Source organism: Triplophysa dalaica, chromosome 19 (genome assembly GCF_015846415.1).
Source record: "Triplophysa dalaica isolate WHDGS20190420 chromosome 19, ASM1584641v1, whole genome shotgun sequence".
In the NCBI taxonomy this organism is placed as follows: Eukaryota; Metazoa; Chordata; class Actinopteri; order Cypriniformes; family Nemacheilidae; genus Triplophysa; species Triplophysa dalaica.
The window spans coordinates 5,538,375-5,560,198 of NC_079560.1; the positions used below are offsets into that span (position 1 = coordinate 5,538,375).

Below are 21,824 nucleotides of genomic sequence, written 5' to 3' on the forward strand. Positions count from 1 at the left end.
ACCTTCGACATCATGCAGCGCTGCGCAGACTGATTGGCGTATGACATCAAAGTACCGCGAGAGTGAATCAAACTAGACGGCATTTTCCGTTAAATGACGATAACAACACATCACTGTCATTTATAAATAATTAATAAATAATCTTAACCGTTTAAGGAGTACCTTTGGTATCTGTGTTGTCTACAACGTGTCTTTTACATAATGTTCTAAAAAAACTGACATTTGCATGTGGCTACATAGAGAACTTGTCCAACTTAGCCAGTGTACCCTAGAACAGTCTGAAGAAGGATGCAAGAGGTCCTCCAGAAATTTTATAGGAAAAAATATTAAGCAAAAAATGTTAAAAGTTCGCAGTGTTTATCTGCTTTGTGTTGTCTTTATAATATTTTATCTACAAAAATTTTAACGTTTCTTTGCACTGAACAAAAATATAGATTGATGTATATATTAGAAAGGGGTCCTCACAAAAGGTTAATCATATTTGGGGGTCCATAAAGTTTCAAAATCACTGCCTTAGAATGCCTCAATAGGACTTAAAAAAATTTTACAAATGTATTAACTTCAACATTTAAAAGACCAAACAAACAAGCATTAAAATCAGCTGGATATAATGTTTCATTGGGTAGACACTGTGAGTGGGGCATACAAATGTTGTTGTGGTCAATGGAGGGTCTTTAAATCGGGTTTGCGAGATCTGCCTAAAATAACCCACCCAACGGCCAAAAGTCCAAGTTACAATAGAAAACCCTCATGAAACTTTTACAAATTAGCAACAACACCGGATAATTGTGTTCATATTCAACATGACACTTAAAGAAGGTTTGTAATAAAAGTCATTTTATTTTAGAATTTTAATTATTTAGGAAACTCAAGCACATTTTTGGAAACTCAAGCAAAATTATAGGGTAAAATAAAATAAAAAGTCTGCTTCTCAGCAATTCAGTCAGATGCATTTCCATCGTCGTCATCATCCTGGAAAAAGGTAACAGAACTATTAAGTTTTGTTGTTTACAACATTAACAATTTTATACAATACATTACAATATTTGTTTTATTTTGATAACTACTATTAAATGTTTCTCAAACACATTTAACTACTTGTAATCTGACCCATTTATGTTCTGGAGGTATAAAGTGATTGTTCACCCAAAAATGAAAATTATGTCATCATGTATTCACCCTCTTGTCATTTCAAATCTGTAAGACTTCCTTCCTTCCGCAGAACACAAAAGAAGATATTTTTAAGAATGTTGTCAACTGGCACACTTTCACTTGCATTGGTTTTGTGTGCATACAATAGAAGTGAATGGGTGCCGGTGCTGTTTGGTTACCAACTTTCTTGAGATTTTCAAGAAGTCGTACAGGTTTAAATGACAAGAAGGTGAGTAATTAATGACAGAATTTTCATTTTGGGGAAAACTTTAACTTTAATTCATTTAAAACACCCACTTTGCGATCTTGGTTTCCTGTTGCTGTTGCTTCAAAATCATGGATGTGCAGTGTGGCCATCCAGTTCACCATAGATTTCTCATTGAGTTCAGTCTCCACGATACTAGGATAAATGTGCTTCTCCTTAAAATCAGCAATAGCAGCTTCTTCCTCAGTCCATTCTAGAGTCTCATGGATACCATCTCCTCCAAAACGTTTGTTATAGCGATCAAAGTGCACTCTCTCCAGCACTAACCCGAGGCCGGGTGCCTTGGGAACATCAACCTTTTCCTCCCCCCAGCTCCTCTCTATCACCCCCTCACTGGCATATCCTTTAACCACCGCGATCACCAGACCAATCATTTTGCGGATCTGATGCATCATGAAGCTTTGGCCTCTCACCGTGATCACAGCAAACTCAGCTTCTTGTTTTACAAAGGGTTCCCCGCAGGACATTTGGGTGATGTAGCGCTTAGCGCTGGGGTCCCGGGGACCCTTCTGCGAGGTGAAGTTGTGGAAGTTATGTGTGCCTTTGTAAACGCCGAACAAACGGTTGACCTTCTGAAGGGTCTCTGTATTCAAACGGAATGACGTGTCTTCCTGGTTAAAGTCTTTTGGGGAGAAAGCGACTGACGGAAGCATGTAAGAATACGTTCTGGCATCACAGTTGTTTTTGGAATTGAAACCCCCTGTGACTCTTCTGTAACCTGCAATTGAGGGTTTTTAAATGTACAAATAATGGAATTTAAAAGAACACAGAAAGAAGAATAAAGAGGTTAAAGGGATACTTCAATCCAAAAATGAAAATTCTGTCTTCATTTATTCACCTTCGAGTTGTTCCAAATCTGTTTAAACCACACACATTTTGCCCCCCATTGACTCCCATAGTAAGAAAAATAACTTTATCCTTTTTTTTGTAATGTTGAACACAAAACAAGAGATTTTGAAGAATCTAGGACAACAAACAGTTCTGGGGCACTTTTGACTATCATTGTATTTTTTCATACTATGGTAGTCAATGGGGTCAAAATCTGTCATTCTTCCAAATATCTTTCTCCGTGTTCATCAGAACAAAGAAATGTATACAGATATTGAACAACTCGAAGGTGAGTAAATGATGACAGAATTTACATTTTCGGACCAAGTATCCATTTCAGGTGGCGGTACCTAAAATACTTATTTGAGGGGGTAGATGGGTATTGATGCTGGCCAAGATGTTTTCAATCATCCACAGCTTCAAAGACACCACTTGACCTGCAGCAGAAACGCCCTGTAACAGAAGTAGAAAAAGATTGGATATACCTCAAGAGAATGAAAGCCAATCGATGGAAGCCAATTTAATGTCGAAACTGTTTGCAACCCGCTTCAATAATATTACAATTGTGATTTAAATACGACACCTAATACGAAAATTCACCAAAAATAAAAATTCTGAAAAAAAAAACCGCCGTATTTCTAAGCGAAAATGACTTCAACTTGTGGAACAGGAAAGGATATATTTTGAGAAATGTCTCAGAAACCTTGCGTCCATACAATGGAAGTCAATTCCAACGTCTTTCAAAATATGCAAGCCTACTTGGAAACCCACAGACCATTGAAATGTCCATTAAACCATGCAATTCTCATCATAACCATTTAAACCGTCAGAATTTCCGTCATGTTTTTAAGGATTATAAAAGTGCCAGTTCACCCAAAAAGGCGAATTCTCTCATCATTCACTCAACTTCATGTCCCTTCAAACCTGTATGTCTTTCTTCTGCAGAACACACACAAAAAACATATTTTGAAGAATGTTGTACACTGGCACACATTCACTTCTATTGTATGAACACAAAACCAATGCTAGTGAATAGACGCCAGTCAACGACACTTTACAGAATATCGTTTGTGTTATGCGGACAACAGAAACTCATGCAGGTTTGAAATGACACGAGGATGAGTAAACGATGACAGAAGTTTCATTTTGGGGTCACTTTAAGAAAGATGTTGATCAAGACAACATTAAACTCACCTTATCAGTTCGTGCACATCTCTGGAAAGACATCTTTTTCATCTCTTCTCCATGGCCCTCTGGAATGCATCCTGCCTTTATCAGAGCGGCGATCAATTCATCCTCAATGGTCCTAAACTGAGAGTTCTTTGCATTTCTCTGTAGGAAAAAAACAAACGTTAAAGAGTCTTATGGTAAAACACATACAGGTGAATGTATGTTTAACGTGTTACTCACCTGCATGCCATAGTAGCCCTTGCCCGAATATGCAATCAGCATTGCCACCTTTTTCTTGGGGTATTTCCGGTCAGCACTTTGCTCCTCCTGATCTGTTTTAAGTCTTTTGTCGTCGTGCTTATCCTCAACCAATGCATCGTCCGCTTGTCTTTTCGGGGCTTTGTTTTGCACGTCTGCTGAATCCTCGCTCATTTTGCCAGATAAGCAAAACCCACTGGATGTTAAAGCAGGATCTGGCCACCCTGAAATGCATAATACTTACACGTAACGTTACATTAAGTCAATAGGCATTTCGTTTACAACAGACGTCGTGAAGAAAACTTACCTTTGATTTTGAGAGTTGGGATTAATCTTTGAGATGAAAAAACGACTCGACACAATTTCAGCATGTCATGACAATCTCTTCAGTGAGGATGCGCCCGCACACATTTCTTAAAACAAACGCGCTGTCTCGCGTTTACTACGTCCATATGCGTTTTCTGGCATTAATGTATGCGCGTTAAATTAATGTAGAACCGCGAGAGAATTGTTTTACTTTTTGACGGTAGTATGAATTACCTTCAAAGCACCAACTTATTTACCTCCGCCGTACCGCGAATACACCCACGTGGAGTGGATGAACTTTCACATCTCGCCGAATATCGCGAGAGGCGCACGGGTTGCCAGATATTCTTAGACTGTATCGTCACAAATAAAACGTGGGTGCGCTGCCTGTACTTTCGTTTCATAGAAAAGCCATCATGCTTTTAAAAAGAGACACATAATTCGCGGGTCAGTAAATAAAGGAGAACATCTTTGGACTTTCTTGTTTATTGGTGCTTACATGGATATTTTATATTGACATGAGGGTGTACATGAAATCTTGATTTTTGCAAAACAGACTGTAAATAATTATCAATAGTCACAATTGGGAACCTTACTATTTTTATTAAGTTGGAAGAGGGTAGCAGTTCTTCATGCTTGTATTAAATATACAATTTGAAAGCAATATTTGTGTTCACACGCAAGAGGTTATTATATTCAAAGAGCAGAATAAGATACTGTCAGACATCAGTGTAACTTAGGGGTACTGAAATAGGGATCTAACACATTGTAAGTTTAAGTGACTGAAGTGTATGAGATTAATGCTTGACGTCAAATATGAATTTAGCTTACAACTAAGAGATGCATCATGCTGTTCAGTGATCGAAAACATGACAACGCATCCAATGTCCATAAGCATTTAATGGTTAAGCTTAAATATGTATTTCATTTGATGCAATCTTGACAACAGAAATACGCTATAAAACACCCTTATGCAGCATGAACCTTATATTATTCTGTTTGCAAAAACAAAATAGTGTTCATCTTCCCCGTCAAGGAGAACATTTGCTCAAATTGGTTTGGTTTGAGTGGTGGGCATTAGAGACGAAAAAATGCACATTTCTATTATGGAAACTGGCCTTTGCAAACTGGAAATCAGAAATTACTGCTTGTGCCACACCGTTATGACACTTCAGTTTATTCAAAGAAAACTATTATTATCCACACGATACTTTACAAGCAAGCACATTTACACACACACACAAACTAAAAGCAAAACTAAATCAATTCTATGGCATCTTAACCTGGTCAAAATCAACCAATAAGAAAACAACAAATTCATGCCAGACTCTCTGACAATAATATACAAAAAAGTACAATAAGTCAATATATTTTTCAGTGTTTCAGGTTTTGCTTTTTTTTTAAAGGCACATTATAAAATGTTTAAACAGCTTCAACAGATAAACACATACAAAACACGACTGAAAAAAAAGATAAAAGCACTGAATATTTCTACAAAGGGTGGCGTTTACATGGTCCACTCTCGAATGTCTTTAGCTTATATAACAATTGCGTCCTCAAACAGTGCAGAAAACTATAACAGTCTACTCTTAAGATAATACGACCTGCCCTTCGGATACCTGCTCACATCAGCGACAGGAACACCACAATGATGCATGCACAACCTACAGGAAGTACATTAAGTCTCAAAACAAACACTAAAATGTCCCAAATGAATCCAGGTGGATGTCAGGACCAGAACTGACCATCGGGTTATATTGGAATGATAGGTATAGTCTGAAGTCACGCCTTTCTTTCACATCCACGATTAATTTTCTCTTTGTGAGACCAGTTTTGGTCCTGATCAAAACACAGACTAAAAAGCAGAGTTAGATTCAGACAGATGTTTGCCAAACAAAATATAAAAAAGGAAAACAAAGGATTAGGTCATAAGAGATGTCCGAACACCCCACACAAATATTAATTTCTTAAAAATTGAAGGAGGAAATGGAATTTGACAAGCTCTTATTTGGTAAACATTCACTAAAGTGCGACACACGATTTTGCTGGCTTTATACAGTTTCCTTCGGTAAAACAAGGAATGTCTTACACATCATTGGCAAAATTTGTTTGTATGTATTATTAATTGCCTGGTCACATAATTTAATCTAAGGATAAAGGGAAAGGAGAATCTGGGCCTTGGTAAATGCTGCAACATTCAACAGGTGCACAGAATTGACATTTTCTGAAAATTCATCCAGTCGGCGTAACTTCTGACTGGATGCAACCAACAAAAGTGACGTCAACTTAAACATATTCTCAAAGCGCATTCCCCCAAATACACAATTAATTCCCTAATAATCTTAAAAACCTCTCTCTGTGAGTCAACATGTAGTGAATAGGCAGATAACTTCTGTAAATACGGAAAAAAATAAACTGAGGTGAGTAAACCTGTCAGTTACCGCAAATTGCACAACCCATTACAATCCTGTACCATCGACCCGTTTGAGATGAGAAACATGACGTAATGTGTCATCTTGAAATACACACTAGGCAGAACTGGTAGGTGCATCTTCTTGTATTCGATGACTGAACTTTGGATATGAAACAGGTCTGACAGAATCTGTCATTCGTCTCTATTAAGTTGTGATGGAGGATCCTGATCTTTCCCCACCGCCAGCCTTCAGTCAGAAAACTTGGTCCAACCAGAGGGTTGTACACTCCTCTACAGAGCGTGAAGAAAAATGGACAGGGGTGCAAGTGAAAAATAGAAAGCTGGAGGAAAAGTAGATCATTACTGTGGGGAGATTGACGTCAGCAGTCTGTGGTGGAAAAACTACACGCAGAGACCCGACTGCAGTGCGGTGAGACGGCGTTCGATGCATTGCTTACCTGTAGAGAACATCAGTTAACAATCACATGTTGCCCCTTCTCCATTAATACACTTGTCATTTCTATGTATGGTACAACTTACACTTGCTGACGCTGAGGATGTCGGTCTGTTCGGTGAGGAGGAGTGACAGACCTTCCATGATCAGCAAAGCCTTATGATAGCGTTGGACTGAAGACTCACCCTGATGAAACATTTCGTCCAGAGCAGCAACTTGCACCTGTAAGACCAAACAAAGCTGAAAACCGCTAGTCGAATTGGAAGAATTCCCAGATATTTCCAGGCTTTCCGGCGCTAGTTCTTACCATCTGTACAGTGTGACTGAAGAGAAGCTTCTCAGCTGTGATGCTGTTGACGTGGTCCATGAGTTTGTGTTTACGGGAGAAGAAGCGCTCCAGCTGAACGTTCAAAGAACGACAGGACGTCACGCTGGACTTGTACAGATCGTTCAGCCTCTTGATCACTGAACAGAACAACACTAATTTACATCAACTGATCTACGTATCAACAAGAGGGTGAGGATGTGAGAATAAGGAGTCTTTGATGATGAGAAGAAAAGATTTTCAACGGACCTTGTTTGACGGTGGTAGAGGGATAGAGCTTTCCCTTCTTAATGCCATCAATGGCTGTTTGTAGTGAAGACGACAGAAGCTCTGCTATCTTCATATAAAGCACCAACTGCTCGGCATAACTTAGAGAAAAAAAAAAGATTCCATATTCACATACGTTAACACTTATCGAAAGTGACTTCAGTTCAATGAAGGTATATTTTCATGTTCCCTTGGATCAAGAAATCTCCATTGGATTTGTAAAAAAAAGCCGATGACTTATAATCGGCAGGTGAGATATTAGCCCCAAGCTGTGAGAGACTAGAGATGCTGGACATCTCCTCACCTCCATTCTCGGCTCAGAGAGCTGATTTGGTCGGCGACTAGACTCTGTTGCTGGAGCAGGCTGGTGGAGGAGGGGTCCGAGTCTGCCGCGTCGCCTCCCCGGGCTGCAGCTACCTCCACCATGCAGCGAGTGAAGTCCAGCATGAATCGAAGCCTCTGCAAAGTCTCCGTATGTTCCTGCTATAGTTGAGAGAGAGAGGTGTACCATTAGATCCAGCACTTGTTTATACAACACGGAGGTGTTTTCCAAGTAGCTTTCCAGAAAATGATGTAGCGTCTTAAAAGTGCAATGTGTGATTTTACGAGGATATGCAACAGAAATGCAATACAATGAACATATCTATTTATGTGTTCAGAGGTGTATAAAGACCTTACATAATGAAGCGTTATGTTTTTATTACCTTAGAATGAGCTATTTTTATCTACATACACCGTGTGTCTCCTTACATGGAATTCGCCATGTTGTTTCTACAATAGCCCTAAACGGACAAACTGCTCTACAGAGCGTGTTTTGTAGATATGTTGTCTCCTTCGGAAAAGAAGCAAAAACGTGATGACATTTTGTCCTGTGTCAGCCATCATAGTGCTTTGAAAGAGAGGCGTGAGTGGTGGACTGAGCCATTGGTTGCAACTCATAACCTCACCACTAGATGCCGCTTCATTTTACAAACTGGATTTACTTTAAACTGGATTAACTTTAAATGTCCTTGCTTAGATGCATTAATAAAGTAAATGCAGTAATTGGTGTTTACCTCCATTAGGGTCTCCTCTGGTAGTTCAGGGGCTTCAAAAGTCACCGTCGAAATGGGGTCACCAAAACCATAGCGAGGACTGGAGGCCCCTTCATAGCCGTCCATGCAAAAGCCTGATTGTGGGTAGCGGCTGGTGAGGGAGCCTACTGGACTAATTGAGTTTGAAGAACCCACTGTGGGACATAGAGAAGGTCTGGTCAGTACTGCTCTGAATAATCTGGTGATAAAAATCAAGGTGTGAAAATTGGAGAGATGAAGTGTCTTTCTTTACCTGAGAACTTCCTTGAGCGATAACCCTGTGGAGGTGTCCCTCCACTGGGCGGAGAACCCACGGTGAACACTACACGAGCCGGGCTACTTGAGCCCACATAGAAGGTTCCACCACCAGGGGGCGCTGTCAGCAGAGAAAAAAGAGTGTAAATCATTATCTTAATATAAAGATTTGCTATAATTCTGTAAAATCACATTCAGTGTCAGTTAAGCACACTTGCCTCATGTTCAGCCTCATTCTTGGTACAGATAATCTCTTACGGCTGAACAATTGTTCATTTTTTCAAGTGAATCGAAGTAAATAAAACTGTCTTTTATGAAATAATTCTACAAAGTTCTATTCTCGGAGGTTGATTTCTTTATCAGACCTACTTGCTTATCAAGTGGGAATCCAGTATGGAGCTCCATTACCCAAAACAGTATTTTCACTTTTGTTGGTCACAAAAACACATGTTCCTGGCAATGAAACATGTGTTAATAAGCTCACCTGTGATGTCTATGGCTCTGTCTGAACTGAGGTTCTCTGTGCTTCCTTTTTCTCCTCTCTGCCCTCCAAACGCTGCCATCAGAAGCACATCAGACAGGCGACCAGCGCTCTGAGACCTACCCCAATAAAAGTAGGGAGCGAGAGATTAAGAAAAAGTAAAAAAAAAAACAGAAAGAGAAAGAGAAAGCAGATATAAAAGCAAACTGATAATGTAGAACAACTTGATTTCAGATTCCTACAAAATAAAAGTCCGGTTCCAGAACGAAGAAAGTCATGTTTATAATTTTTTGACAAAAGGTACAGAATATTACGGTCTGCGTCTACATAACACAGCATTAGTTGGTTTACATTAATCAGTGATTTTCCCCAATTTAAAAAACATTTTGAAACTCCACTTTCCCTGTACTCACTGTCATCTCTTTGAACGTTTCATTTCTACGTCCGGTCACTTAAAACATGTTTTTGAAGAGACCATAAACAAATTTGCTTATACCTTTTAATTGTTTAATAATTCAAGAGTTTGCATTTTAGTTAGGATGTTGCATTGAAGGTACTTTCCCCATATAAACTGCTAACTTAATGTAAATTTAACTCTCTCAAAGCTTTTTCTCTTACCTCCCGAAGGCTTTTCTCTCCTCAGATTGGTAGGAAGGTGGCAGACCAGTCTCTCCCTGAGCTGTTCTCAGGCCCTGCTGGGTCAGAAATGTGACCATGTTTGGAGAACTCGGGAGTTTTGGAAACTCGAACGGGGGCATAGCCTAGAATAGAAAATTTTTTCATCATCCGTTTTATCCGCATTTACCTTTAGATGTAACCTGACATCTTATGAACACATAACTAAAACAGACTGGGTTCTTACTCTGGAAGGAGATCCTAGGATGGTTGGCAGGGGGCTGCGTTGCATAAGCTCGCTGAGCCTGGGAGAGGAGTGCAGGGTGCGAAAGGGCATCACGTTTCCCTGAGGGACTACCACTGGGTCTGAATGCTGTTTCCTGATCTTCTGTCTGCACCCACCGGCTGCCTCCATCAAACAGGGGGCGCTGTTGAGACGTGTGCCCAGGCCCTGCTGTGTCCAGGGTTTCGTTTCTTTAGGGAACAGACAAAAAGGGTGCATGGTGAGTCATCCATAAATCCATTTGATACTACTCTGATAGTCCAAGCTTCTCTATAAATTACTCATTACATCATGAACAACAGTGGACAACAACAAAAGACGAAGAGCATTTTTACCTCCACCCCTAGAACCCCTGTGACCCATTTCTCCAGTTGGGCACACTTGGCCTGGCAACTCAGGAATAGTGCCCACTTTTGAGCCAACAGGAGAGAGAGAAAGACAGACAGAGAAGGAAGAAATAACAACAGTTTTTAAGAAAACTTGCTACAGTCACATGATCCAGGTTTTGCAGAATATACCAAGTAACTCACCCTGCGGGGAGAGCTGAAAAGGTTTTGCTCCTCCTGTAGACAATCTGCGGGAGGTGAGAGCAGAAACAGGCCCTCCAAACTGAGGAGGTGAAGGACCGGACCTTCCACCGGTCAAAAAACTCCCACTACCACACCTTTGTACTGGGCCAGACCTGTCAGAGAGAAAGAGAAAATAGTTGTAGGAAACACATTTCTACATTTCAAAAACTGTATTGTACTGAGGTACTTTCTCTGTTCATTGATTTATTCCATTACAATGTCCTCTGAGGGTTGCCAGATCCATTCAAATTCACTCATTCACAAAAAGGAAACCAATTGTTGGATGTAAATTTTGCTCAATCCTCATACAAAGTATGTTTGCATTTAGAAACGTGCCGACACTCACCTCGGAGATTCCTCTTGACTCGGGAACTGAAGGTTCTGCTCCATGCGCTGGTAATTGTGAATCTGTGTGGGTACAGGAATGGGTGCAGACTGCACAGAGTTGCCATAGTTACTCCCAGGAAACTCACTCGGCCTGCTGAGATTCAGTCGGTGATAAAGAAGAGATCCATGAAAGGGTGAAATAATATAGAGAACAAAAATGCAAAAAAGAAAAGGAAGACATGAGTTCATAATCAGAATTCTTCCAATTTTTTTCAACAGAACAAAGAAATGTATGCAGGTTTGGAACAATTTTAGATGAAGTAATTAATGACGGAAATTACATTTTTGTGTGAACTATCCCTTTAAAATCCCGCGTGACGTTTTTGGAGAGAACCCACTCTTTTGGAAGCAAAACAGTATAACAGTTCAATGCAGAGTCTGGGAAAGTGCTACAATCATCTTTTGCACATAATTGTTGGGTTTCACGGGCCGCATTCGATAATAAAAAGAACAGGACAATCTGTGTCCATCAACGTCTCAATGGTACTGCCAATCCAGGAGATAATTTCCCCTGTGGTGATGAAAGCATAAGGCCCTCATCCATCTCTAATGATCCAAAAACAAAATCAGCGAGCAGACATTGGCAAGCAGGAGAAAGTCATTTACTCTCTTGGCTGCTAAATGCAGAATATCCAAGACTGCCCGTAGCTTCTGCCCATAACAGACGTGCTTGCTTGTAGCAAACACAGCAAGTCCACTGACATGAAACGGTTATCGTGTCACTCGTCATGTGTTCTTACCCGCTGGGTCCTGCGGAGCTGCTGTAAGAGGGGGAGCGTGGTGGGGTCTTGCCTTGACTGCACTGACCTCCAGAACCCAGAAAGGAACTCCTAATACAAAGCAGAGTAGGAAGACATTTCGTAGAATCAACAATGATGCGGTGATGTCTTTAACACTCAAACTTAATCTTCAACATTTAATAGTATGAGCACAAAAGCTTATTGTGTCCAAATAATATTTTTTCTAACCAATAGACCACCGCTCTAATGCACTGTGAACTTTCTTGGTATTTTTTATGTAGACTGAAATAGAGAGCATGTCTTTTTTTATAGCTCTTTTAAACTTTTATAGCCATAAGGGGAAACAACTCTATGAAGTATCTCTAAAGAGTTCTTACCCACTATACATCAGACTCTCCTGAAGAATCTTTCCTGTTGGCATTTCACAGGTAAGGTCACCTACAAAGATAGAAAGAGACAGAAACAAAGAGAAAAGGGACAGATGAGTCGAATGACAAATAGCCACTTTAATGGGGCAGTCGCAGACGGAGGTGAAGGAAATAAAGCTTACCGGGGAAATGAGCTGGAACCATGACAAAGTCATCCGTGTCACAGGATGAGTTCTTGCTGCTGCTCCCCCCTCCGCCGCCTCCTGAGTCCTTCAGCAGGTACCCTGGAGAATCCTGGGTAGGGGAGGCCAGCGCTTTCGCACGAATCTGCTGGATCTCCGCAAGGGATTGCTGGAACATTTGGGATTTAAAATGACAATTATACATCTATAAACATTTGCATGTATGCGAGCAGCAAACTCAAAACCAACTTAAAAATACAGAATTGAGGTATTTCAGTTTAAGTGTCGTTTTGGACTCGGAACCTTGATAAACTTGGTATTGTTAGCACATTGCTTTACAAGTTGAGCAAGAAGAATAACAGAATGTGGCTTGCCAATGTCCTTGTTTTTCGAGTGCGGATGTATTCGCAGAATGGCGATCGCGGGAAACCCACAAAATGTCAGAGCTGACTCACACAGATTAATGTTTTAAGGCACCATAAAATGTTAAGAAAGTCTCTCTTTGTTCCATGAGTCGTCTGGTGCTTATCCTTACATCTGTGATAAACCCCTGACCTACAGCACGACTTGTCAGATGACACACACATACACTTACAGGAGGAGAGGCCAGGTGTGATGTAGATGAACTACTGCACGAGCTTGCAGAAGCCGAGCTAGGAAAGCAAGTCAGGGTCACCGGAGCAGCTGGAGGACATCAAGACAAATTCAGAAATATGATAAGCTTGGGTCATTCATATGTTATGTAAACTACTATGAAACAATTTTTAATAGAATTAACTATTATTAATTAATAAACTAGTATTATTTAAATAAAAGGTGAGAATGGTATTGACAGAGTAGAGACTCACACTTCTTCATAGAGGAACTTGCTTCCAAGAAAGGGTGTTTGAAAAATTCATCTGTAAAATTGGAAAGATTTCACAGCCCACACAGGAAAATTGAATTAGGAATGGCAGAGCAAACAGGAAAATGAATAATAAAAAACACAATGAACATCCGCACGTCAAACTGGTGGGTGTAAACACTCAAACACTGACCAAAGTCCATACGGTCCTTATGACTTCTCTGCAGGAGACCGAGCAGCAGGTGTCTAAGATGAATAGAAGTTTCTCTCGGAATGCTTCAGAGAGAGAGAGAGGTAAATATATAGCTTAGAATGCATCCACCAATCAGAAATAAGCAATTAGAAGTTAAATGCAATTTCTGTGCCACTAGTATCGCCAAACAAAACTGCCAAACAAACAGTTTAATATTGTTTTCAAACCCCCCACGTGATCCGCTATTGGTCAGCCAAATAGTCCCGCCATACATTCCGGATAAGCTAATGTTTTGATACAGCCACAGAACCACCAGTGTTTAAAGTCCCAGTGAAATAAAAAATGAAAATTCTTATTTTTTCATGAAATATTGCAGTGTTTATAGTTAATAGTTTATCAATGTGGGTCATTTTCCTTTTTAAAATTCATGTACCCTCATAATCTTCAGTTAAAATCCGAAAATGCACTTCCGCCCTGAAATGACTATCCATCTGAAATGACGTAAATTAGATGGCTTGGCCGGAGCATCCATTTAATCCTCCCCTTCAACTGTCAGTCTGCTGCCACTTTCATTTCAAAATCAATGCGACAGATGTTTTTACACATCCAATCAATTCGCACTCCGCAGTGAAAAACACAAGCCACGCCCACTGAATTTCTCCATTGAAATTCCTCTTCACTTGGAAGTGTGTCCGAATACGGAAGTAAAAACGATCGCAACTTCCAGTTCATGGGGACTTTAAACTGATCTTTGTACCTCTTATAACAATAAAAACATTCTACACATCACCTGTATTTTTGTCAAATTGATGAAATTCATACGCTCACACTTACTTTGGGCTAAGAGTTTTATTTTTCTCATAAAACAAGCGAAGATCCTGGGGACTGCTGGCCTGATGGACAGACAAAAACAGACATTTTAAAGTGAAGGTAACATACTATTTCATGCATTCTGACCTATTTACCCTGTTAACGTTCTGGCTTCTCAAGATTAACATGATCAAATTGTCAAAAAACGTGTTGAACGTATGATGTTGTATTTCTATGCTCAATTGACCACGGCAGATTTCGGAAAGTTTTTTTGAACATGGATTCCCATTTTTTAACAAGGGTTATTAGTCCCTTATTGGACAATTCTCCTGGAACCACACACCCACGTGTCATCCCGCGAGCGTGAGATAAAGAGCATGCCCAGTGTGAGAAAGAGCACGCCGATCAATGCCGCTTATGTAGTAACTTCTAATGTACGCGCACAGAACCAAGTCATACAGGTTTGAAATGACAAGAGGGTGAGTAAATGATGACAGAATTTTTTGGGTGAACCATCCCTTTAAAGCATGTCTGCATAGAAAAATTGTGCACACCTGAAATGGCGCTTTCCCAGTCAGGCACTGAAACACAATGGTTCCTATACTCCACAGGTCAGCCTTTGCGTCATAGTTCTGTGACATAATAACCTCTGGAGCCTGGTGAATACAGCACAGCATTTGATCATAGTCATTGCAATAAGAGATAATAGCTGTAATCTCTATAACACTCTCTAATTTGTGGAAAAGACAAAAAATAAAATATATACATACCATGTACATGGGGGAGCCGCAGAGTGTGGCGGCCATCATGTTGTTCTGGAGGTACCTCGCAAAGCCGAAGTCAGCTGAAAAGACAAGTATGATTTGAATGACAAGTGGGGAAGCAGTGCATTCTGGGTAATCCCAAACCATTTAAATCAATGGCCTGTTACATAGATTTAGAAGAAAGAAACTTGTATTTTTAGAATCTCTTTAAGAGTTAATAACGCCAGTGTAATAAAATCCTTAGCAGTTTCAGGAGTGGGAAAACAGCAAGTCTTTGCAGATGTCTTTAACAATCTAATAAAACAAGCCCACAGAGAGTTTCCACTTGCCGTTACGTGCTGGATTTGACAAGAAATCACGCTGTATTAGAAATATGTATTGAATGCTTCATTGTCTGAGATGCCTGTATGCTCCATGAGCAAAAATAATCAAGTATTAAACAATAAGAATTATAACTTTGGCAAACATTATTAACCAAATAAACGCTGACACAATGGTATGGTGCTTTGGGGCCTAAATGTAATGCATTTAAAATAAATCTAAAAGTAATTCATAATAATGAAAGAGAAACTTGCCTTTGCATGTGCTATAAAAGACAACCAACAGAGAAAAGCCAAATCACAGACACACATGCGCACATCTAGGTTTTCTAACGCTTTAAGAATCAAGTATGTACAAGCAATACAGTAGATAGTTAGATGCACGACACACACACCTATCTTGATGCAGGTGTTGTTGGAGTGGGACTTTCGGCCTGCAGGATGGGACAACAGAATGTTTTGGGGTTTCAGGTCTCTGTGGATGATGCCTTTGGCCTGGAGGACCCTCATGGACCCTGCTATCTGCTGCAGGAACACTCGGATGGTGTCTTCACTTAAAGTGCCCTTTGCTGAAATTAAATAAAAGTGATAAATATTATATAGATATATTGATACTTAACATCTACAGCATAAAAGGATAAAAATATAAAAAATTAATGGTGCACAGACCCATTGTTTAGACTTCACAATGTTTACACCAAATGATCAGTTATGATGTAACAGGTTACGTTACAACTTTGACATGCAAATTGAATGCAATGCTTTCAAAATGCAAAACATTAGACCAACTGCAGGTATCCAAACAAAAATGTAAATTATTATCACAGGATATTGTATAAAAATGCTATTTTAATGCTTAAAGATGAGTTGTAAGTCATACAATTTAACTAAATAACTTAAGAGTTTAAACCCCATTCTGTCACTATACATGTTTTTGCTTGAATTTGCTCACCCCAACAAAGCCTATTTAAATATTTATTACCAAAAATGAACACATAATTAACTCAATAAGGCCATCATGCTGTTAAAGCCACTAGAAAAAAATCCCAAAATCAGGTCATCACAGATTTCTTGATGTATGATATGGCCCACTTACAGTGCAAGTAGTCCGCCAAATCTCCCCCATTGCAGTACTAAACAAGAAAGACAAAATGTTAATCTTAACAGTGCAGTACCACAATTCTTTTCAAAGTTTCAAGCATGGCTGTGTGGAAGAAAACTGCATCTGAATGGGGCTCAGTTGACTGCATGTAGAGAGAGGATTCAGGTGCATATTAAACCAAATCACTTGGAGAAGATAGGGCCATTTGTTCCCTTTGTGCACCGCTTATAAGTTTCCAAGGGGCCTTTGTGGACTCAAAAGAGCTTTCGAAGAACCAGCATGTTGGCCTGGCCACTAAAGGAAGTTTCATAGTGATTGTAAAAACTTGAAGTCCTCACAATGCTATAGTGAAAAATCTAAATACATTCGGACCCGAGTAAGTGGGTTTTTTTTAAAGACTGCAGATGTCCTCCACTGGCCCCAGTGCACAGTTAATTGCAGGTATTACCAGACACACGACCGACAAGGTAAACAAGCAAAGATGCTGGGGAAAACATGCCACCTTACCTCCATTACCAGGTACACAGAACTTGCTGTTTCCTAGGAGACATAAATAATGAGATTAATGTCTTTGATTGGTGTTTTTACAGTTACATCAGTCAAAAAAATTTGGTAGAAGACTGTAGGAAATCTTTACAGGGAAATAAATGAAGAAAGGTTTGCCAACTGAAACACAATCATTGTTTTTAATTAGGTTATTATTCTTACCACATTGGTAAACACCTTCTTGTCTTAAGTGAAACCACACAAAATTCTGGTAGATTTCTCAGAGAACAATACAAAAACTTTGCTTCAAAAGTAAATATATATTGTTTTAAGGATGTTTAGTTAAACAGTCAAAAACAGTCAAAAGATTTTCCGCAGCATAGAAATGTCTTTTAACTAGAAAGAAAAAGTTGTAGGATATGCAAAAATGTAATAAAATAAGATTCTGCACTATTTCTGGGTAATTAATAAGGAAAACTATGACCATGTTATCTTTTCTTGTTTTTAGTGAAACATGCAAGATGGTCTTTGGATCATTTTCAAATCACGCTGGGATGACAGCATGAACCGACTGTACATGCAGCTACTAAAGCAAAATAACTGTTTCCAAAAAACTAGTTTGCTGATCATTTAAAAATGTTAATTAACATTTTGGATTCATTGAAAATGATAAAATAGAAGTCTTTAGTCTTTTTGACACCACTTTATGTCCTACTTTCATAACATTGTGCATAACATTAACCATATGTTGACCGCAGGTCAGGACTTCACTGAAAACATGCTACAATGAACACTGAAATCAGTTTGAACAGTTTATTTGTATACATCTCAAACGCAGCAGTGAAGTGACGCTAATTCAGGTTGACTCCTGGGTTGGTTTAGATTTTGTCACATATGGCGCGAGCGTGCCAGAATGGACTAATAAGCAAGGGGGATGGCAAAGGTCATAGGCTTCATCAACACAATCTCTTTTCACAATTCAACATGTGTAAACTGCACAATGGTGGCAGGTTTCTATTCAAGCATGCACTGAATTGCAACTCGACAAAATGCAAAGACCAACTGATTTATTTACACAATGAATCTGAGTGACCCAAGCAAAATTTTCTTTTAGATAATGCTCTGTACGGACAAACCTTTCTAATGGAAACTGCGGTAGTATCAGTCTATTTACGCTTTAATGAGTAACAGGTACAGACATACAGACCATGCAAAAGTGCCCACAGAGCCACTGCTTATTTAACTATCAACACGATTAGTACCAAAGCGATGGGACATCTAGATCAAGATGTTCATGTTTTGTTTGCTATCAGCGCAGTTTTACAGCGCCATAATCCTGTTATTTTCCAAGCCCATGAACAAGGCCCCTAGAAAAAAACAGAGCCCATATTGAACGACCTTATCACTTAGCAACAGCCGACATCCCCCTTCTGGTCTCACCCAACAACCAATCAGCCGAGGTGAATCCGCCGATCCGTGCGCTGCTGACTCAGCATTAATGAAGTTTTGCTTTCTGCTATACAGGCAGACTCACGCAAGCCATCTATTTTGTACTTTCTGAACAAGCGGCCCGAAACTGGGCCAAAGCTGCACTCGAGGGACCCCGAACAAGCAGCCCAGGGTCTGGCGAACCAGGCTAACATTACTTAGACTGTTCGTACTTAGATGACAAAATAAAGATATGCTTTACACAGCAGGGTGTGAAATCTGCTAAAGTTGAGATGAAACACAGCAGGGTTTACAATGTTTAATGCACTGCAGTCCGATTCAACTTTTATATTCTGCACCCTGTTACTAAAACGTAGGTATAATCAAGGAAACCTAAGACATGCTACAGTTTGTGGCTGTCTGATGGCTAGGTTGAGCGGAGATGTCATTTTTTACACCTTATTTTGTGTCCTTCCTACATTCACATGCACAAACAACTACTTTATCACATGTGGCAGAGCCAAGCAGTTCAAATGTAGACTTCTACCCCCAAGAGTGAGCGAGAGGAACTTTTTGAACTTCTCTGGCATTCAATTCACAGACATTCAACACCACAGTAATACGTGGTGTGACTATCCAGGAGATGTGAGAAGCAAACAGGTCAGACCAGAGAAGCATGTGGCCGAAATGTGCCGAGACACTTAAACTGTGCTTCATGAAACAGTCTTTATAGTGAACTATAATCTCCAAACTTGCAGAAACTTGCAGAAAAGGTTTTTAAATATGACAATGATACAGATATTTAGGGAGCATAATAACGGCCAACATAATGACAATATACCTATACTATATAGTGCAATTTAATATGCACAAAATTGTTATATCAAAATGAAGGGGCACAATAAATAACACAAAAATACTACCTAAAAGTTTAAATAAATATTTAAATAATTTAGCAAATTGCTTATGGACCAATTTTAAATTGAAACAAAATGAAATTACCACTTAATCTGATAAACAGACGCAATTATCAGCCAAGGCAGAACCTTAATCGTTCATCCATTTCAGAAGGGAAACACAGCGACTATCTAACAGTTAGCAGCAAACATAATGCATCAAAGGAAACACATTTAAGAGGAAGAAGGTGTGGAGAACGTCTTTTGTAATTCAACTGGCCTTCACAAGCATTGATACGTGCCTGACACATTAACCTTACAATGACCACGAGTGCTGAGCGAATACCAACAACCCAGCTGTTCAAAGGGATTCTTAACCCAAAAATGAAAATGCTTATAACCCGACAGATCTTGGCACCCGTTGACTACCATAGGAAAAATACAGTGGTAGCCAAAAGTGCCCCAGAACTGTTTGCTGTCCAGCATTCTTCAAAATGTCTTCCTTTGATCTCAACAAAACAAAACAAACATCATAAAGTAATTTTTCCTATTATGGGAGTCAAGATCAGTTTGGTTATATACATTCTTTCAAATATCTTTCTCTGTGTTCACCAGAACAAAGATTACAGATTTGGGAAAACTGGAAGGTGAGTAAATGATGACAGACTATTCATTTTTGGGTGATGTAGTATTCCTTTAAAGATTGTGTCATGATGTGCTTCAATGAAAGTCAATTAATTTAATAACGAAACCCCAAAGTGAACTAGACAAACATTGATGAGTCATTTCTTGGCATTTCATTTTTTTTTATTCTTTAATGTTCGAAACGATGCTCCCACAGTATACGATTTTAACATATACAATACATCTATAGGTTTAAATATTTAATGAGTAATAAATGTTTTAAAAAACGTCAATACCCAGAATGCAGCGCAAGCTTTCCAATACGTTAACCAATTAAAGCAAGCGCACATGTCATGTCAACACAAGACACGTGATCACTCTCAACCAATCAGATTAATGCAACAGAAACCGTACAGACTCGAGAATGGTTAAACACATTTAAGCTTTGTGGTCTGTTTTTGACAATTAAAACAACAAATCAAATATTTGTCTTTTAAACCAACCAAACTACTGTGGGTTTAATAAACCGCGGTTTACAAACGGTTGCATGAAAACTAGGACACTGCTCAGTGTGCATCCAAACACCTGCAGTGTTATTTGATGATCAACCTACCTGGAAGTCAAGCAACGCAACGATGTTCTCGTGTTTCAGCTCCTAGAAATAACGAACACGAGTTTATTTGTATGTGAATGCTCATATTGTATATTCTTTAATTGTCACAAACAAATATATACCTTTAATATCTTGATCTCTTTGCCCAAAAGGGTCTGGGATTTGGCCAAATTCTTCTTGTTGATGCATTTGACTGCAACTTCCCAATCGTGCTTCTGCACAGAAAATGCAACGTGTGAACAGTGATGTGCATGTCCGTTCATGTCCTTTTTGCATGAGTGCTTTGTTTCCCCAAATTTTTTATGAATAATTGTCGACAACGATCTACCCCAGAGCAATAAAACCGGAAATTTCACTCTGGCTTCGTGTTTACATAGTACACCAGGGAGTGTAAATGTAAATATGTACTTCATAACTCAGTAAGGACAACAGATCGTGTAGTATTACCCACAGATATACACATTTAATGTCTTATTCTTGCTTTCATCTGATGTCCTCAAGGCCTACAGTTTCCTTAAGGTGGAATGTCAGAGATCTGCAGCTAATGAGTGCGTACATACAAAAGTTGTACCAATAACATGTGATAATATATATTTTCTCACCTCTCGATGTCTGCCTTTAAAGACCACTGCGAATGCACCATGTCCTATAAGATCCTTTCTGCTGAACTCGAATTTCCCGACAGTCTCCATTTCTCACCACGGTCCAAAATGCTTGTTGACTATTTATCTGAAATATGAGGGATGAAGCTGGACCACAAATATCCTCTCTCTGCTTTCACCTTCTCCTCTGTTTGGACGAGGCAACTGGAAAGTTGAACCCCACTTCTGCACGCCATGGGCAGTCTTTCCATACAAATATTCCTCTTCTCTTTCATGATATCCCGAAGGCGAAAAGGAGATCCGCTCCTTTTAATTTCCGTGACTTCCCATGTGTACTGACCGCTTATCGCACTTGTTTTCGTAAGATCAACGTACGCTTAAAACGACCACCTTAAAACGGAAAGCTGGTTTTGTTTGTGTACATCCGACGTTGTCAGCTCTGCACGTATCCTCGCATCAATAATCTGCCAGGGCCGGGACTGTACCCAGAACTGTATTATTTTCAGGAAATAGTCCCGATATATTAGAAAAGCTTGAGCAAGACCTGTCTTTTGGTCTCAACAAAAGACCCCAATTTTGCGTCAGGTCTGTAGAGCTGCGCATGCGCCGGGCCCCAACGTTTCAACGGAGCTCACTGGTGACGTCAGGCCTACTGTCACGACACGTCACTGTCAATGACACAAACAACACACACAACAAATAAGCTAATAATTGATATTTCGTTTTTATTCGCAGTACTTTTTTCTTATTT

General features: G+C 39.5%; 2 protein-coding genes across 4 annotated transcripts; both read right to left on the bottom strand.

Moving 5' to 3' along the window:
* Positions 1 to 826: 826 nt before the first annotated feature.
* pus1 (pseudouridine synthase 1) lies at positions 827 to 4,299 on the bottom strand. 2 transcript variants are annotated; one of them, XM_056730724.1, is made up of 6 exons: positions 3,981 to 4,299; positions 3,656 to 3,912; positions 3,440 to 3,577; positions 2,596 to 2,698; positions 1,450 to 2,135; positions 827 to 972 (listed from the first exon to the last, which is right to left on the bottom strand). In XM_056730724.1, exons 1-6 carry the CDS (start codon positions 4,042 to 4,044, stop codon positions 940 to 942), a joined length of 1,281 nt encoding a protein of 426 aa, XP_056586702.1. In that variant the 5' UTR covers positions 4,045 to 4,299; the 3' UTR covers positions 827 to 939. The 2 variants fall into 2 exon arrangements, with proteins under 2 accessions (XP_056586702.1, XP_056586703.1); XM_056730725.1 differs by having other exon boundaries at positions 3,656 to 3,897; positions 3,981 to 4,298.
* Positions 4,300 to 4,861: 562 nt separating this feature from the next.
* ulk1b (unc-51 like autophagy activating kinase 1) lies at positions 4,862 to 21,699 on the bottom strand. Of its 2 annotated transcripts, none has more exons than XM_056730723.1 (28): positions 21,074 to 21,699; positions 20,594 to 20,686; positions 20,472 to 20,513; positions 16,932 to 16,964; positions 16,419 to 16,455; positions 15,718 to 15,891; positions 15,009 to 15,082; positions 14,793 to 14,894; positions 14,263 to 14,321; positions 13,429 to 13,511; positions 13,240 to 13,290; positions 12,987 to 13,075; positions 12,392 to 12,560; positions 12,219 to 12,279; positions 11,842 to 11,931; positions 11,061 to 11,192; positions 10,676 to 10,827; positions 10,481 to 10,555; positions 10,110 to 10,336; positions 9,866 to 10,008; positions 9,251 to 9,366; positions 8,765 to 8,887; positions 8,494 to 8,666; positions 7,743 to 7,921; positions 7,421 to 7,539; positions 7,154 to 7,311; positions 6,933 to 7,068; positions 4,862 to 6,850 (listed from the first exon to the last, which is right to left on the bottom strand). In XM_056730723.1, the coding sequence occupies exons 1-28, from the start codon at positions 21,161 to 21,163 to the stop codon at positions 6,795 to 6,797; spliced, it is 3,036 nt and encodes a 1,011-aa protein (XP_056586701.1). In that variant the 5' UTR covers positions 21,164 to 21,699; the 3' UTR covers positions 4,862 to 6,794. The 2 variants fall into 2 exon arrangements, with proteins under 2 accessions (XP_056586701.1, XP_056586699.1); XM_056730721.1 differs by having other exon boundaries at positions 11,061 to 11,195.
* Positions 21,700 to 21,824: the final 125 nt, after the last annotated feature.